General features: G+C 38.7%; 2 protein-coding genes across 2 annotated transcripts in view; both read left to right on the top strand.

Annotated features, from left to right (window-relative positions):
* The window catches only part of LOC145453942 (doublecortin domain-containing protein 1-like), a 304,595-nt gene that overhangs the window by 110,531 nt on the left and 174,569 nt on the right, over window positions 1-19,495 (top strand). The gene's annotated exons all lie outside the window — the stretch shown is intronic.
* Window positions 4,208-19,394, top strand: LOC145454227 (uncharacterized). The gene is made up of 10 exons (XM_080332231.1): window positions 4,208-4,754; window positions 5,042-5,834; window positions 10,432-10,521; window positions 11,279-12,106; window positions 12,962-13,141; window positions 13,396-13,575; window positions 14,977-15,074; window positions 16,425-16,473; window positions 18,584-18,700; window positions 19,156-19,394. The coding sequence occupies exons 2-10, from the start codon at window positions 5,489-5,491 to the stop codon at window positions 19,392-19,394; spliced, it is 2,127 nt and encodes a 708-aa protein (XP_080188357.1). The 5' UTR covers window positions 4,208-4,754; window positions 5,042-5,488.

Genomic DNA, 19,495 nt, shown 5'->3' on the forward strand with positions numbered 1-19,495 from the left:
CGTAAAACTGAACAATATTACGATTGTTATTATTCAAAGCTATTTGGATGAAATAAGTAGGCTTGAATTTAAAACAGATAGAAAATTCGTGTGCCGCATAATCCCGATGCAGATCCTGCTTGCATCGTAATATCTGCACTTGGCTTTTGGTCAACGGACCCATTAAATGTATATGGCGCACTTGAAAGCTCAGTGCTTCGCACAGTTGTGTTTTTGAAAATATCCTCCAAGGACGCCTAAATGTCCTCCTTTTTGACAATTCGTTCTCCTATACAGCTTTTAGAGCTAATATAAGGGAAAGATTGTAGTGAGAAAGGGCATAAATAACGCTAAATAGGAAATTCGTGGTTCGAACGAAAGTGACGACCTTTTTTTTAGTCAACCAACTTGAATAGAGAAAGAAAAACTGTATTTCTGGAGTTGACCAGGAAAGTTGACTTTTTTTAGTCAACCAACCGCAAAGTCGGGAAAAATTTATCATTTTTCCGATTTTCACCCCACATTCCTCTAAGTCTAAAAATTTTGACAAAGTGTCCTCCTTTCCCGATTCCAAAATATGGTAACCGTAGGCTGGGTCCATCGAAAAAGAGAGCATCGATGATTTCAATTATAAATTGGATTTCCCGTTTAAAGCGCTGCCTTCGAGAATGTCCTGATGTTGGTGTCGTTCCGATTAAGGCAGTGGGGTGTCCGCGAAGAAATTTCAGGGGTCTGCGAAGCCTCTAAATTTGAAAAATAATTGATAACCTAATTTGTATTTTTCAATTATAGGGAAATCCCGATGCAGTTTTGTTTCATATCTGCTAAAACTTCAAGACTCACATCAACAGCATGGACGTCTGAGATGAAACATCCTAGTTAGCAGAGATGAGCGGATTTGGAATTTCTATGTCCTAAAATTCAGAGATGGGCAAACTACGGCCCGCAACACCGTTCTGTGCGGCCCGCGAGAGTCTAAAGAAACTTATTGAAAATATTGCTAAATTGCGTAGTAAAAAACGATTTAATGATTAAACTTTTTCTTAGTATATTTCACCATGGTAATTCTAACACAGTGGTTTTCAAACTGGGGGGCACGCCCCCTTGGGGACGTGAAAGCATCTAGTAGGAGGGGGGCGCGAAGCTGACCCCTACTGACTTTTTTTCGATATTTCACCATCATAAGGGGGGGGGGGGCTGTCTTAAAAAGTTTGAGAACCACTGTTCCAAGAATTGGGACAACCGACTTTCATCTCTATAGTTTTGACAAATTGTTTATTGAGTTCGACCAGCCTAAGCATATACACATACAGCCTATCTATATTATCCCCATGTAGTCACTATATAATCAAATACCAAAATTGCGTTTTGGTTTATAATCCCCGTTTTATATAGTGCGGCCCGCGAATGGATTCAGACGTCCAATGCGGCCCGCGAGCTTAAAATGTTTGCCCACCCCTGTCCTAATCCAATCCAAATCCGAAGCTTCAAATCCTCATCTAATCCTAATCCGATTCTAACTTGAAATCAATCAATCAGGTTTATTAATATTTTCATCGTTTCAAAACATCACAAGATTGCGATACAATGAAAAGATAGGAAGGTGTCAAAACAACTTGGAGTAGCCATTAAGATCAGACACCCACCTTAGCCTAGGCGAAGTAAATAAGAGGCATGCACACTGAATGAAAAGTAATGCAGAGAATATAAGACGCAAGCGACAAAATGAGGTGGCATGTGGCGGAGGGCGAGGTCGATGTTAGGTCGTGGTCCGGTAATCCTGAAGACTGCTGGCTATAGCATTGATTTAGAAGAAATTGCTTGTATTTCGACTTGAATGCGGACATGCTCGACGACTGTCGGATAGCCGGCGAGATGCTGTTCCACAATTGCATGGGGTCCGGCATACTTGATAGAGCAATGCGTTTTCTTGTATTAAGTCCTGATCATATGGTAGTTGTTCTTCGATGACGCGCGTGTGCTGTAGCCTACTTGTGCGCTTTTGTCTCCGAGGTGAAGTAGTCGTTGAAATTTGAGGGACATTGACCGCAATGGAACTGATACATAAACTTGGCGATTTCTAGCTTTCTCATATCTTCTAAGTTTAGAACACCAAATATTTTGAGAAGCGATTTTCAGTTGCACATCCAGGCCCCTGTGGGGCTTTGGCAATGATACGGATGATCCGATTTTGAAGTTTTTGCAGTGGGTCAATTGTATTCTTGCAGGCAGCACCCCAACAAAGAATTCCGTATTGTAACTTTGATAGGAATTAATAGAGTGTTGAAATTCAGAACAAATTTTAATTTATGCAAGTGAAGAATTGGAATATTTTTCACAACCAACATAAAGTTACCATACCAAAAGTATATTAATAACTGATCTGAATAAAGTTTATCGGCATTCGCCACACGACATATCAATCTCCAAAAAAATCTGTAAATCCAATCCAAATCCTAATCCGTCCAGAAAAAAATCTCTAATCCAAATCCGACAAAATCTCACAAATCCGGTTTTTTCAAATTCTAATCCTAATCCATAGCAGAGATGAGCGGATTTGGAATTTCTATGTCCTAATCCAATCCAAATCCGAAGCTTCAAATCCTAACGCGTAATTTTTGTATATTCAAATCCGCATCCAATCCTAATCCGGTTTTAACTTGAAGTTCAGAAAAAATGCTAATTTATACAAGAGAGGAATTGGAAATTCTTTCATAACCGATAATTCTCTTGAATTAAGATAACTTTAGCATAGTGTAGTGTACCGTAAGTACATTAAAAACTGATCTGAGTACAGTTTGTCGCCATTCGCCACACGACATATCAAGCTCCCAGTAAATCGGTGAATCCAATCCAAATCCTAATCCGTTCAGAAAAATATCTCTAATCCTAATCCAATCCACATCCGATAAAATCTCACAAATCCGTTTTTTTTTTCGAATCCTAGTCCTAATCCATGCTCATCTCTGCTATATAGTCCGTCCGCAAGATTACCGGACTATAACCTGACCTATCGATCTCGCCTTCCATGAGATGCCACCCCGTTTTTGTCGCATGCTTTTTTCTATACTATCTAAGTACTACTACTTTTCATTCAGTGTGCAATTACATACTCGTCTTCGAGAACGAAATTACTAACCCAACTGTGTATTAACAGAGGTGGTCAGTAACGAAGTACTTCTACTTTTTGGAAGTACTCAAGTAGTTTTCCTCTACTTCTTCTGGTACTTACTCAAGTAGATCTGATTTTGTCTACTTCTACTTCTACTTCGTAATATCTTGTGATCTACTTATACTTACTTTTCGCTATTTTCAGTTTGTCAAATAGAAGTAGTTAAATCCCCCAACACGAAAGATAGCCTGAGGAATTTCGGGGATGTTTTCATGGACCTTTATCGTTGAGTTATATTTTGATCTGAACAAGTCACACACAATGTACAATGCGATAAGACACAATGCGATGTCATGAACATATAGGAGGATGTCGAACAACATGCAAGCAGTTGCGATCCTTTTAATCTAACATCCACCTAGGCCTAGAGTGCCCGATGTCGCAGTTCTTTTCGATGTTGATCTTGTCGAAGCTAGTTCTTCCCATTCCTTGTGAGTGCATTCTTTCGTCACTCACAATGAATGGAAAGAACTAGTAGAAAGGGCCGCGGCTTGAAAGAGATCAACATCGAAAAAGAACTGTGACATCGGGCGCTCTAGGTCGAGGTGGATGTCAGAGTAAAGGATCGCTACTGATGCGTATCGTTCGACTTCCTCCTATCTGTTCATGACATCGCATTGTGTCTTATCGCATTGTACATTGTGTGTGACTTGTTCAGATCAAAAATATAACCCAACCATGTTATGTTATGTTAAGTTTTGAAACGATGAAAATATTAATAAACCTGATTGATTGTTTGATTTCCTCACTCTAGGTGGAGTTCAATCTCGGTGATGTCCATTCTCGGGGGTAATGTCCATTCTCAATGGTATCCATTCTCGGTATTGATTTTCTCGGATCGGACAACAATTTTATCAAGTTTTGCGCTCAACAAGCGGTAAATTATAGCTTTGTTCAAATGGAAAGAATGACGAACCCCAATCGCTGTGAGCCATGAGATTTGCTTGTGTTCCACACCACTGAGCTATATCAACACACTCAGTCTCAGTCCACTGAGTGTGCCTGCAGTGGCGCCACTCTTGGTGTATTTTGATTTTGACTTGACCAGTGTTGTCGTTTTGTGGTGTTCCTGTCGACGACTATGGTCATTTACACCAGGCCGATATATTCTTCATTTTTCCGCATAGCTGCCGACTTATAGCACGGCCCACTTCTAGGCTTTTTGTAAGACACCGATTACGCGGATGAGGTGGCAAGGAGGAGCCTAGATAAACCTCCAACACTTAGGTACCTATAGGAATTCTGAAGTCGACCTCGGTCGGACTCGAACCCGCACCCATTGGTGTTGCAGCCGCGGATTATACCACTGCGCTATCTCGCCACTACAAGTGTTCTAGTGTGTTTTTGTTTCAAAATTCTTAAAATCTTGTGTTTTTTCTTCGAAAATTATTTGTAAATTAGGATGGTATTACGATGTGCTTCACAGTTCACATAATTTATACTTGGAAGAGATAGCAATTTATATTCGTCCACGCTTGCTCATTTGGCACAAGAACGAGAAGTCTAAACTCTATTACTCACTTGAATCGAACAGGATATGCTACCTTGCCCAATATTGAATGGTTACCAAAGGTGTATGTATAGCCCGGCGATTATACACTGAGTTGTATGCTTGGCTTGGTCGAATGCCTTGCCAGACTGTAAATTTGTTGGGCCACATTATTTGAAAAATGATGACTGGTCCGCGCATAAAGTCAAATTTCAAATTCAACTTTTTGTTAGGGATCAAATTTAAGAAATTCAATTTAAATCCGAATTTTACTTTTTCCAACATTGTCGGCGTGTTCCCATGGGCTGAGTTGGGGGTGGGGGTCCTGAGGATTGGGATGTAAGGAGTCAATGAAAATATGATAGGGTCCTCAGGGTTGAGGGTTGCAGTTAAGTAATTAGGGAGGGGTGAGGAGGGTCTTTACCGTTGGGTCTTGGGGGTTAGGGTTCGGGGTTGTGGTCCTTAGTGTTACCTTGAAAGGTTGGGATTCGTGGTTAGGCTCAGAATATGACCTATTTTGCATGTAGTGACAGACCTTGTTTTACACGTAACGACTGACCTTATTTTGCATGCAATCACACCAACCCTCCTCGGTCGCTTCGTAAACAGATATTGTGTGCTAGCGGCCGGACAGCATTATGTCTGGCGTCTGGGGTGGATTCGGACTGTATAGTACGGTAATCAATATACTGTACGCTGGACCGCTTCAACCCACTATAATAATTTTGACAGTCATGTGACTATATTTCAAGTATTAAGAGTACTACATGAGATGACCCCGATGTAAATATTAGGCCTACCTGTAAAGTTGTGATATTAGCTGGAATTTCTGCAACACACAACTTGCAATGAATTCGGAAATGGTAGACAAACTGAATGACATGACAAATGAACTAACATCAAAAATCGACAACAGCGAAAGTCGACTCTTTAGCAAATTGGAGCTGGAATTGAAGCCTCTCGTCAATCAAACTTTTGAGAAGATTCTGGATGCCTCTATTGCCAAATACCATGCTCGCATAAGTGAATTGTTTGAAAAAGACTCCGCATCCTTGAATTTGTCCCACCAGAAGATGGATTATATGATTCAGCGAATTCAATCTATGGATAGTCGACTTGAAAAACTGGAATCAAAATTGGAACCATTTACTCATGAAAATGAGAAGAAAAAAGAGTCTTTACGGATCAACTCTGGTATTGTTTACATTATTTTTAGTTAAGAAAAAGCTTCTATGAGTATCAATCTTACAAAAATATATTGCAAAACCAGTTTACATGACAGTAAGTCTCCTGATCGAATGCCTGCTGCTTCCAGGGGCGGTTTATTCACTGTACTTCTTTTTTTTAAATAATTTTTATAAACCACCATAACTAATAAGCATAAGCATGTAAACCTCTTGGCACTGCTTCGTTAGTCCCCACACATCGAGAAGTGATCCCCATGAAACCAATGAATGCTTCCCATGAACATGTGAAAATTCATAAACGTCAAAATAAATTGTTTTTCGCGTTGGGGTGGGGTAGAAAGATATTAGAGATGGGGATATTGGGGTCGGGCGGGGGATATTAGGGTGGGTTAGGGTCAAGGTTGGGGTTAGGATATCCTGAGATTATTAGGGTTGGTGATGTTAGGGTCGGGAGATATTAGGGTTTGGGAAAGGGGGTATTAGGGTGGGTTAGAGTCAGAGGTGGTCAAAGTAATCAAGAAAGCTACTCAAGTAGAAGTAGCGACGAAAAAATCTACTCAAGTACAAGCAGAATTACTTCTTCCATAAGCAACCTAAATCTACTTGGAGTAGAAGTAGAATTGACTGACTTTTAATCTACTCAATTAAGTAAGTAGTTGTGAAAATGATCGTAATTCGTTCGCATAGATTGTCAAAAGGTGCAAATTGAGCTATGCGAAAGGTGCCGCGCTTGCTTCAGATTGATGCATACCGTACCAGGAGGTATCCAATCCTTGACAGCATAAGCATTCGTCCGCATCATAGGATGAAAATGATAGTATTAATATGGAAATGCGATACTAATCCTTTGTTTACTCGAACAGCACGTTTTAGAAAATATCATGGTATGGCGCACTCCCCCATATTATAATGCCCGTAGTTTAGTTGAAGAGCAATACAAAGAAGTTATATACGATACTTTGCGCGATAAGTAAGCGTTAATAAAAAATACGGTGGATCGTAAAAATGCCAAATTTTGTAGCTTTATTTCCGGAAATTAAAGGCATTACTACACTTGCTTTTATACTTCAACAATGATGATGACGAAAGAACTCAAAGTATATGACACTGGGAATTGAAAGTGAATTATAATTACTACTTCTAAAAGCGGAAATGTATTTCATGTCTTTAGTCCAGAAAGATTCATAGATGGTATGCTAAAACAGCTCTAAAACTAAAAAAAAAGTCAGAGTCAGCTTTTCCAGATTGGGACACGCCGTGGACTGCTAGATTACGATATGATAAGTAAATGCTAGATTGCGAAACATGCAAACATCCGTTTCTAACGTTATGATGAGCCATAAAGACTGTGATGGAATATTTCATATGGGCGAAGGGAGACAATGCGCTGTGAAGGGAACCACGCCAACCCGCTACCTTCATTTATTCACCGATACTTTCGTGGCATCATACTGAGCGCGAAGCCCGACGAAAATTCTGGGCAATACTCAACTTTTATGAAAATTAAATGAACATTGATACTCCGTGAAAACAGCCCCGAAATTCCTCGGGCACTCTTCCTGATTGGAGGATTAAACTACTTCTACTTGACAAACTGAAAATAGCGAAAAGTAATGTAGTAGATCACAAAATATTACTAAGTAGAAGTAGAAGTACCGAAAATCAGATCTACTTGAGTAAGTACCAGAAGTAGAGGAAAACTACTTGAGTACTTGAGTACTTCAAAAAGAAGAAGTACTTCGTTGCTGACCACCTCTGGTTAGGGTCAAGGTGAGGGTTAGGATATCCTAAGATTAGGGTTGGGCGTATCTTAACATTCGGGTTGAGGAGGAGGGATACAATACTCTATACTCCCAACCCTGATCTTGGGATACCTTGTCCCCAAATTTAACCCTAACTGACCTACAACCCTAATTTTGGGATATCCGACCCCAACCTTGACCCTAATATCCCTTTCCGCCAACCCGACCCTAATATCTTCCTCTCAACCCTAATATCTCCCACCCCGACCCTAATGTTCCCTTCCCCCGACGCCAATATCTTCCACCCGACCTTAATATCTCCCAACCCAACCCTAACATCTGTCTCCGCAGCCAGAACCCCAACACAATTTTTTTTTAAATTTTGACGTAAACTTATAAATTTTCACTTGTTCATAAGAAACATTTATAGGTTTCATGGGGATCACTTCCCGGTGTGTGGGGAATAACGAAGAAGTGCCAGCCTTTTATTATACTTGTTATAATCTCAAGGGTTAGGACTTGACATTAAGATCTTGAGGATTCTATCGCCGGCACCCGTCTGTATTGTCATTCATGCAGTTGCACACTAACACTATTGTGTATGTGTTTTTATGTATTTTTTTACATACTCAATTTGTTTGTTGTTAATGTTCCGGTTGGCGAAGCTAAAACCTCTCTATGCCTCTCTCTTTCACTCTACGACAGTGGCTCTCAACCGGGGGCTCGTGAAGCATTTTCAGGGGGTCTGCGAAACCTCCAAATCTGCAAAATGGCTGATAACCTTATTAGTATTTTTTTTTTAATTAGAGAAATTACGAGGCAATTTCACTTTGTAACAGGCCGTATAAGATGAAATATTCTTGTGGGCAAACCAATTGTAATTGCCACGGGGGAACGTGACGGTCCAAAGGGGGTCCGCAAAAACAAAATGATTGAGAACCACTGCTCTACGACTTGTTAGGTATAGCTGATAATTAGGGTGATTTTTTTTTGACCAAAAAAATATAAAACTTTGACCTAAAAAAACTGATATTTGAGCTCACATATTCAGATTAGGTGTTTTCCCACATAATGTTCAAATTGCACTACTTATCTTCATTTCAGGTTGTAACTGTCTGTCCTTACAAAGTAGTTTGTCCTGAAAAAACGTTTTTTGCTTAAAAACTGACAAATTTCAACATGAAAAAACTAGTATTTCAACGAAATCTGGCCCTATGAAGAATTCCAGTAGTTGTATCACGTATTGTGGTGGTAGAAATAATTAAAATCTGTTGTAGTACAATGTAAGATACTTTCCTACATTCTCCGGTAGAAAGTGTCTGTCCTTACTGAGTAGCTTGCCAAGAATGTAGAGAACGTTCAACAGCAGCAGCTGTTGGCTGACAACACTGAAGTTGTGCAATGTGCATACACCAGTGTTGGGATGACCCGAGTCACCTTTTTCGTATGAATTGACTTGACTTGAGTCACTTTGCTAAAATGACTTGACTTGACTTGACTCGGAGTATCAGAAGTGTGGATTGACTCGTGACTCGGAGCGAAATTCACGAGTCAATTTCAAGTCATCAAGTAATCGGTGTCGATAAAAATCACTGTATCTTGAATATGTTCGGATTGTTGGCGAAACGCTGACAGTGTAAACCTTGAGAGCGACCAATCATTCACTTATCGAGCATTTCACTGAGCCTCCATTATTCTCTCATAAATAAATTGATCGCAAATAAAGTGATCGAAGCTTACAGTTTACGTTGTCGCAAACTCTAGCAGTAAAGTAATAAAATAGCAAAATGTCTATTTCTGTTCTCTGTTCTTACCTTTACCAAACCTCTTGTTTTATTGAAATTGAATTCGAATATAGTTTATATTGTCCTCAACTCAACCATTAGCGCAGGCTCGAATTTTATCATATCTATTTGTAAATGGGTAATGTATTGCATCTTATCAATTCGTTTCTCTATTCTCTATTTTGGCTGGTAACTATAAACTGAGGCTATGCAATTACTAATGTAGTTTAACAGTTGTACGTATATGTGAGCGATATAGCGCCTTCTTGCATGTATATTTACCACTATATTCGTTCATCGGTTTGGAATCAATGACCACTCAATCTGTATTTCAGATAGCTAGCAAAATGCAATGACGTAATCATGCCTCATACTTCGAAAAGGCAACTTGACTTGAAATGTGACTTGACTCGACTCACTCGAGTCATCTTTGAAAATCGATTGACTTGACTTGACTCGAGTCAAAATGTGCAATGACTCGAAATGACTCGTGACTCGAAGGTAGTGACTTGATCCCAACACTGGCATACACTGCTGGTGACACACCGTGTTGCTTCATTCTGACCATGCTGTCTGCATCACAATTTTTCATCATGCGCTTCTTGGTATAAGAACCATGCAATGCCCAAGCACTCATGATTCAGTTAGGATATTGCGGTAAGTTGACCATAACACCATGTCAACTTATTTGTTTCGTTTGACCGTTTATGATGCACAATGAGCAGACAATGGGCCGTCTAGAACGGTAGACTTATAAAGTAGGCTACAAGCGGTAAAATATCAGATGATAAGTCCACAGACAGTGCAAAATTTACGATACAAACGAAATGCAGACGTAAAAAAAATGTTGACTGTAGCGATGTGACAAGCTTGTCAAAGTGGTTGTAAGTGCACTGGAACTCGACGGCAGGAATCGGCATATCGAACACAGCTTTGAGTCGATCGCGATTGAACCACATCTTTGACAAATTTCTACATGTAAAAAAAAATCGCCCTACTCAAAATATAATAAATGTTTTGCAGTACCGATGTAGTTAATTGTATTGTCATATGATTGCAGTTCTAGATTATATTCCAGATGTATCTGTGGAAACTGAAAATTGTGCCATTACTGTCTCCGAATCCGACACTACTGATGACAGCTCTGTCCTTGAATTGGACGAAACAGGTATGTTTTTCAAGGATTCAATGTGATTGAATTCAATTCGAATGACATTTTGAATCTTTCAAATACTGAGTAGGCCTACTAAACTAGAATGCCAATAAATCGATCACTATGCCATATTTTGTTTATGACGGAACATACCCTTACGTACCCTACTGACTACTGTAACTACATATTGGGATCAATAACAATATTTGCACTAGTTTCTGATGATATCGCATAATTTCATTCCTAAAATTTAAAATGATTAGCTAAGAACCGGCCTTGAAACGAACATATTTTGAATTGTATCAAACACTACTCTGCATAGCGTCACCCAGATGAATTAAATATGTCACCAATTGAAAAACAATTGAACATTTGCGACAATTGTAGGATAAACAGGCCAATAAATATTGACCAATCGTCCTATGCCGGTATCTCTACTACTGAGGTGAATATCAGTCAAGCTCTACTTAAATTCCCCCTCTGTTCACACACCTGAAAGTTTTTGGGACATTGGGAACTCATCCAAACTTCATGAATGTTTTAGAGGTAGTCAGTAAAATGATTTTGGGCCAGTCCTAAACTCGTTCTCATGTGTGTCTTGGAGGTTGATTATTCAGGATGTCATTTCACATACCAGTAACTATAATAGTCTCGGCGGACAATCTCTGGTTGCTGATTTCGGCACCAATTGACCTCTGGAATGGTGGTGTGCGAAGTGCGACTATTATAGAGTACTAGCTTAATTGACTCTTGTGTAAATTTATATTTTCAGACAGGATACAAGTCTCCGACACGGTTGTTATGTTTAGAAGGAAAAACTTGACAAAACATAATAATGTTTATGAAGGAGAAATTTCAAGCAGTCTACTGGACATTCGGCGGTGTGCAATTAAATTTCCACGAGAATCTAGTCAAAGGGATGAAGAAGTGATGATTCTGGAAAAGCTTGGATCACATTCCCATGTGAACTGTCTTATCCAATCGGGGGTCTTCGACGATGGCCCGATCAAAAGTCGATTTCTCGTGTTGGAGTTGTGCTACAAAGAAAATTTGGACCAATTTCTAAGAAACGAACCTTACAACTTGGAGCAGAGGTTGAAATATTGCACTCAAATTATAAAGGGCATGAATTATATTCACAAAAAATTGATTATCCACAAAGATTTAAAACCCGCGAACATTTTGCTCGCTTTGGACAATTTACAATGCATAAAAATTGCTGATTTCGGCATCAGTCAACAAATACAATCTGAATGTTCAATGGTCTACTGTGAAAATTGCTTTGGCACTATCGGGTATCATCCTCCTGAAAGTTTTGGTAACGATCACATATCATTGAAATCAGACATTTTCTCGTTGGGAGTTGTGTTCTATTTTATCATGAATAAAGAAGAGTCCCCGTTTGGACCCGCATCAGATTTGTGGGATTCGAATATTAAAAAAGGGATAGTGGATATAACTTTGCAATGTGTTCCTAACCCAATCGCCTTTTCACATTTATTCAAATTAATGATGAGTAAAGACCGGCGATGTCGTCCAACCATCAGACAGGTCGAGAAACATCCTTGTTGGGCACTACAAGAAGACGATTGTGACTTTGGTAAGTAATCAATTATGTACAATGTACAACATTATATGTTGGCTTGCATTCAAAACAGCTATTTTTATGTGCGCGAGTATAGCTAAGGTTGACATATTGTGGAATCGGGAAAGGAGGGCACTATTTTCAAATCAAAAAAGTTATGTTGTCGTAATGGAAACTGACTGATTTTAAGATTACTACTACAAATATTGCTGTGTTGACTAAAAAAGGTCATCTCTCCTACTCGACTCCTGAATGACCCGCAAACGTCCAAATTACCTATTTCACGTCATGACCCTTTCCATTAGCCTAGCTGTCAAAGCTGTAAAGGAGGACGAGCTCCAAAAAAAAACGACATTCAGCTGTCCCCGGAGGACATTTTTCGATTTCTTGAAAATGGAGGAAAAATCCTAAAGGAGGACATATGGTAACCCTAAAAGTAACCAGAGCAGTGACGTGCGCGGTCAGGGTAAGCAACTAAGCAAGTGAAGCTGAATAAAATTTTGAAAACCTTCAATTATTTTATTATTGATATTTTACGTCGATGTTCACCAATGACTAAATTTTTTCTCCAAACATCACCACTTTTCATATGTAATGTTCGAATCGTGCCTCACATCACTTGTGATAATGCAATTCATCATAAATAGCTCAGAATTTATAATGACTGGTATCAATCGAATGCTATTGTTGCACTGATTTCGAAAATCCGAATAGTAACAATGTCTGAAGTGTACGGAAACCCTGAAGTACGCGCTGCAAATCTCGAAAAGGGAAAACGTCTTCACCTAATGTTTATAGGTTCAGGGTGTATATAACTGTATATTTCTCTTTGATGCGAGAGTTCATAATACAGTCGTTCCAATCATTCAGATCATGGATTCATGGACGAAGTTAACTTGGGCAGTGAAAAAAGAGATTCATCTCAGCTAGAAGATGTTGATTCAGTAGATGACCGTGGGAGAGTGATGGAGATGCTCTCAATTCTGGATCCAATTGAGAACGAAATAAAGGAAGAGAAATCGCGTAAAGAAATTGAGAAAGAGAAATCAAGTAATGAGCGTAATAGTCAATTGAGACTCATAGAGCAATTCTGGATCCAATTGAGAAAGAAATAAAAAAAGAGAAATCAAGTAATGGTCAATTGAGACTCGTAGATGAGTGACTCTTAATCTGTTCTCTCTAGACTTGGATGATAATTTTTTGACATTGCGACAAAAGTCGAAAGTTTCAATTTTTAGGTCAAAATTTGCGCTTCTTTGATATACCCCCGAGTACAAACATCAACAGTCTTTCCAATTATCCAGGTTATGGATTCATGGACGAAGGTAACTTGGGCATTGAAAAAAGAGATTCATCTCTGCTAGAAGATGTAGATTCAATGGATGACCATGAGAGAATGATGGAGATGCTCTCAATTCTGGATCCAATTGAGAACGAAATAAAGGAAGAGAAATCGCGTAAAGAAATTGAGAAAGAGAAATCAAGTAATGAGCGTAATAGTCAATTGAGACTCATAGAGCAATTCTGGATCCAATTGAGAAAGAAATGAAACAGAAATTGAGTGAAAAAATGGAGAAAGAGAAATCAAGTATTGAGCGTAATAGTCAATTGAGGAGACTCGTAGAGCTGAGGCTCCCAATCTGTTATCTCTAGGACGATTATTTCTGGACATTTCAAATAAAATCAAGTTTTTTAGGTCATAATATCTCGTCTTTTGGAATCAATAACCATATACTACCGGTATATGCTTTTGCACTGATTTCTGGTGATGTTGCAGAACGTCATTCCTAAAATTTAAAATGATAACAGCTTAGCTAGGAACCGGCCTTACAGGGCACTTGAAACAACCATATTTTTAATTGTAACAAACACTACTCTGCATTCTGTCACCCTGACGAATTAACACTCTTAGTGGGGGCAGTCGCTGTCAGTGACTCACCAATAACGAACTGCGGCGTCACAGAATTTGAAATAAATAGAATCCGCACCTAATTGGGTTAAAGCCAATAACATTTTGTCCATTTTTCAGTGGGTGTCTCTATTGTAATTTTTTGGCAATATCTCGCAACTCACATCTATCTATAGATTGCGGTATCGTCGGCATCTGGAAAGTAGCTTGAGAGCTGTAGAAGTGTGTGTTCTATGATTGTTGGCAATGTTGTGGGCTGATCATGACTTCACAAATGTGTTATTTCCAGTAACGTTCGTAGCTTTGTACTATGTCTCGTATGCTGCGACACGGTCAATCAAGGTTGCAAGGCTACCTCAGTGAAAATTAGTATCAAAACTATAATTCACGTTGATAAATTACCTTCCAGTTGCGAGGTAGTGTATAATTTCAGTACTCGAAAAAATCGTCTTTTACTACTCGACTCGAATCATCAAAATTAATACTCGATTCAGATTCAAGTATCAAATCATTGTGCCCAGCCCTAGTCATGAACACTTTTTTGCCAATCGACATCGGTAGTTGGTGGCATTGTCAATAGGGCAAGTTGTTTCCTGAGAAATTGAGATCACGGTTGCATATCCAAGTCGAAAGCAAAGAAGTGGCTGAATTTCATGTCTGTAGTAACTTCACGATTTTTTAGAATAGGTCCGTGTCCCATCTAAAAATGACGTACTAACAATATGCGTACTGTTTTCATGTTGTTTCTCTCCTAATGGTTTACGTAACACATGTACAATTTACGCGAATGGGGAACTACAGGGTTAGTATTTTGCAATTGAACTCTCCAATCGAGTTCAAATATAATCATTTCATCCGCAACAATGATGAACGGTCAACATTCAATGATAAATTATTGTGATTAACGACGAACTTGATAATTAATTGCAGTATCTTTTTCTGTATCTTGGTAGACAAATGTTCATTCCATTTTAAGCAATTCTGAAAATCCAAACGGACGAAGAAGTGGATCGCGCTTTCCTAAACGACCTCGCTGCTTTTCAATATCGATCGGGTCAAGTGGATTTGGACAATGTTTGTGATAAGTTTCTATTAGTTCATTCCTGCTGAAATGTCATTCAAATGACCCAGTGTTCCTTATCACTAGGGCGATTTTTTTTACCTAAAATAGGATTTTGACCTAAAAAATGAAGATTTTGACATATTTTGAACTTAAACTTAATTTTGACCTTATGTATGTAAATTAGGTGTTTTCCCATATCATGTTAGAATTGTACCACTTGTCTTCATTTTTGGTTGGAACTGTCTGTCCTTACGAAGTAGTTTGGCCTGAAAAATAATTTAACTTGAAAACTTGAAAATTTTTACATGAAAAAACTTTATTTTAACAAAATCTGGACCTATGTAGAATTCCAGTAGTTAAATCACGCATTATGGTAGAATTAATCAAAATATGTTGTAGTACAACGAAATATACTTACCTACATTGTCTGGTAGAAAGTGTCTGTCCTTACTAAGTAGCTTGTCAAGAATAGAGAAAGAACGTCCAACAGCAGCAGTTGTTGGCTGGCAACGCTAAAGTTGTGGGTACACTGCTGGTGACACATGTTGTTTCATTCTGAGAATGTTGTCATACATCACAATTTTTAATCATGCGCTTCTTGATATAAGAACCAATGCCTACGCAGTACGCAGTCTTGCTTCAGTTGGGATATTGCGGCACGTTCTGCATAACAACATGTCAACCTATATTTGTTTCATTTGACTGTTTATGATCCGCAGTGAGCAGGCGTATAAAGTAGGCTAAAAGCTGTAAAATGTCAAATGATAAGTTCACCGTCAGTGCAAACATTTACAATACAAACGAAATGGAGGTGGTAAAAAATTTTGACTTTCTAAACAATTTTGACGATATTGACCTAATGCTAAAATTTTGACATAATTTTGATTTATTTTGACATGTCAAAAAAAACGCCCAACTTATCACCTACAAAATCACGAATATATTGAAAACACGTTTACAATCTCAACTATGAGAATCGTGTTTAAAAATTTCAGGGATGTGACCTATAAACATACCTGACATGAACGATCTTGAAGAACTATTTAATGGAAGTATTTGTTAGAAATGTGCTGGATGATACACCCATTTTTCAATCTGATCAGTATTGCCGGATTAAATTATCTGGCGGGCTGTATGTTTGACACCCTGTTCAAATCACGTTGGACGTAAGACAACAGTAACTTCATGCAGTAATATCGGATGACAGCTACCTAAAATTCCCCGCTTGTAGTAGTAGTAATGATCCTATCTTTTTCAGTATTTACAGAAAATCATACTAGTCACTCTTCCTTTCATAGTTCGAGAAGGAACAGGATTTTTATTTTGTAAGCTATCGATTGAAAGATTCTTTCTGTTAACAGCTCGTTGCAGAAGCAGTTTTATCTGATGCTTTGGAGTCTCCTGATTACCGTAAGTAGACGTCAATTAGCTTTTTCCGGATTCGGTGAGAGTGTTTTCTGCATTTTATTTTGAATAGTTCATTAAAAGGCAATATGACCCTCAATAAATTTGCTTGCGTTGAAAAAGTTTCGGCTTGCCGAAAGGCGACCCAAGTCCTAGTGCGACTTGCAAGTTCAGCTAAATACCTCTGGCTTCAGCTGCTGTGCAGATGTAGTGGGTTGATCATCAGCCCATTTTGTCTTCATTTATATATTTCCCCACTTTTTTTTACTTTCTTTATTTAGTATTATGCTAATTCTCAACTTGTACTTTCGTTCGTTCTTTCTCTCTTCAACAACAATTTGACAAAGTACAGTAGCCTAGTCGCGTAGCACAATTACTACAATATTCATTAGTAATTTAGAATGTTAATTGAGTTTCAGGCAGGGCTCCACACAAATAATAATTCGTCTAAAGAAGTCCGTGAACCGTGACAACAAAAGGTTGGGAACCGCTGCACTAGGGTTAGGGAATCGAATTATAAAAGCTTTTAATATTTATGTTGACTCTAATTGACGGCTTAATCAACGGCTTAATCAACAAAACACAATGCTTCCATGGGCTTGAACATTTACGCTGTGGCCGTGACTGAAATAGGGGTCATAACTGTATGATGATGCCGCATTTGCTACTATAGCAGCATCCCAAAATCTACTTTTCTCTACCATTCTGTTCTACAACATGGACTCGATTGTGTTGAATTAAAAGCGACTATTCTGCTGGCTCGACCTCATTGCATGAATCGCTTATGTTTCAGCATAATCGCTCATCTTCTGTTGAAATGAATGAATTAATGCTTATTCTGTCAGAACCAAACAATAAAAATTGGAAGACTATGTCCGAATTAAGCAGAGAATTGGCTGAATTAACCTGAGTTTTTTATTGTGTAGTCTGAAAATTTGTGCATCTCTGTATTAGATGTCGACTTGTACACAAGAGCTACACTTCTATTGTTTTTGTCCACATTTTAATCATGCAGCATGGGATGTATATCATGTTTGAATGATTCATACATACATATTGATGTAGTTGTGGCTTGTTATGAAACAAGGAAGGAATGAATAGGTCCTTGTTAATTGCACGGCGAAGATTTCGAGCAGTAGGCTACCACCATGATTTATAAGTATGTTTGCAAATGTTAGGTCTACAATGTTTTATAATCGGGTTACCATATTTTGGAATCTTTTACCAAATCAGAAAAGTTAGTTGATCAAGAATAAAAACAGTCGCTTTTGCTATTTTTGCTTGAAAATTTGAAAAAAAAGTCATCACTTTCGTCCAACTCCCGATTTACCCACTTTTACTTAAATTCAGTGGTGTTGAAAAAAGGTTGTCACTTTCCATCGACCCAAACGTCCGCATTTCCGACATTTTCCAAAACCTGAAACAGGAGGACGCATGGTAACCCTAGCAAATTAAAATCATTCAGAGAGCAAGAGTCTTAATTTTTCATCAAACCAAAATACATAACATACGGCAGTGGTGGTGGTACAGAAAATATGCGTGCACAGTATTCGGTATTAGATAGGAATGATCGATAAGACCGTGAAGGTCATCTAGTCTGATCACACCAGCATCAAACAGGTACACTTGACTCTAAACAGTCTGGCTGTAAAACTGTTGCGGTAGTTAAAAAAATAAAATAGAAGAAAAATTAAACGATGGTAGCAAATGATCATGATCAATGAAGCAATGTCTGGGCGAGGTAGGGCAACAGTGTTACTGTAACGACAAGAGGTGATGACACTGTGGCCTATAGTTTTCGCAGTAAATTTGTAAGACTGTCGGATTTCTTCGAGGAAAATAGTGGGAGTCGGATAGCCGGCGAGATACTGTTGCACACTTCAGGTCCGGCATATTTGATGGATCGATGATCTTTTTTGTCAACCATATGATAGTTGACGACGTGGACGCGCGTGTGTCGTACTTATGTACTTTTGTTTACCTCAAAGAAGTCATTGTAGTTTTCGGGGCAGTGGAACTGATGCATAAACTTTGCAACTTTGTATTCGAGTACCGGCAATATCTGCTCCGAGTCCAAATGTTCATTCCGAACATATAATTTATTTCACTTTCGCAGTGGAAGACATGTGCAATTCGCTGGCTCCCCAAATCCGAACGCAGGATCTCAAGGACATGCTTCACTCTTTGAGACTGCTCACAGGCATCACGATGGCAGAGATTGAATCCCAATACAGTAAGTCTTGTAGGCGGTCGTCTGATTTGGAAATTTCCCTGTCTATTTTGTATCAAACTGTAGTTGACAAGTGGCACCGGAAATTCACTCTTTGAAAACTACCAATATAGTTCGTTGGCGGTCTACCAACAGCTGTTTTTTTTAGTTGTTATAGTTGCACATTTCAAATCTTCTATTATATTTAACAGTCAAACATGAGGTGCTTCGGAATAGAATGTATTTGGTTGCGGATTTATAAAGGTTCCTAGTTCTAGTTGTACAAACTACTGGATTTTTATAATGCAGAAGTCTGATACCTATACTTGCAGTCACATGGAAATGAAAAATTATCAGAAGAAAAAGTCCAAATCGAGCTACATAAAATTTCAAATCTGTTGTCTCAATGATAATGAACTTCTTTGAATATGTGCATTTTCAATGTTTCCAATAGTATAATAACCGTTGTCTATTTTCAGGGTACGATCATCAGGAAATGAGGAAGGAATTTTTGATTAGAATGCGTTTGGAGCAAGGTGGCGGACTAACGCCGCGTGTGCTATTGAATAAAGTGCGCTCGTATGGAATGAGAAAGCCATACGAAGAATTATGCAAAGCCTTCCTCCAGCATTTGAGGGAAGCAGAGCTTGCAGATCGGAGGGAAGCAGAGCTTGCAGATAGAATCTATGAAAAGCTGGCTGCAAGGGGGTTGGGGTGACTAATCTCTGTTGACTTTGAAATTGTTAACTTCCTGTGCTTGAGATGGCAGAACTGGCGGAAAAAATATGGTTATATACTATTGCCGAAAATGGTCAATGT

This window comes from Botryllus schlosseri, chromosome 13 (genome assembly GCF_051294905.1).
Source record: "Botryllus schlosseri isolate E-star chromosome 13, Bs_hap1, whole genome shotgun sequence".
NCBI lineage: Eukaryota > Metazoa > Chordata > Ascidiacea > Stolidobranchia > Styelidae > Botryllus > Botryllus schlosseri.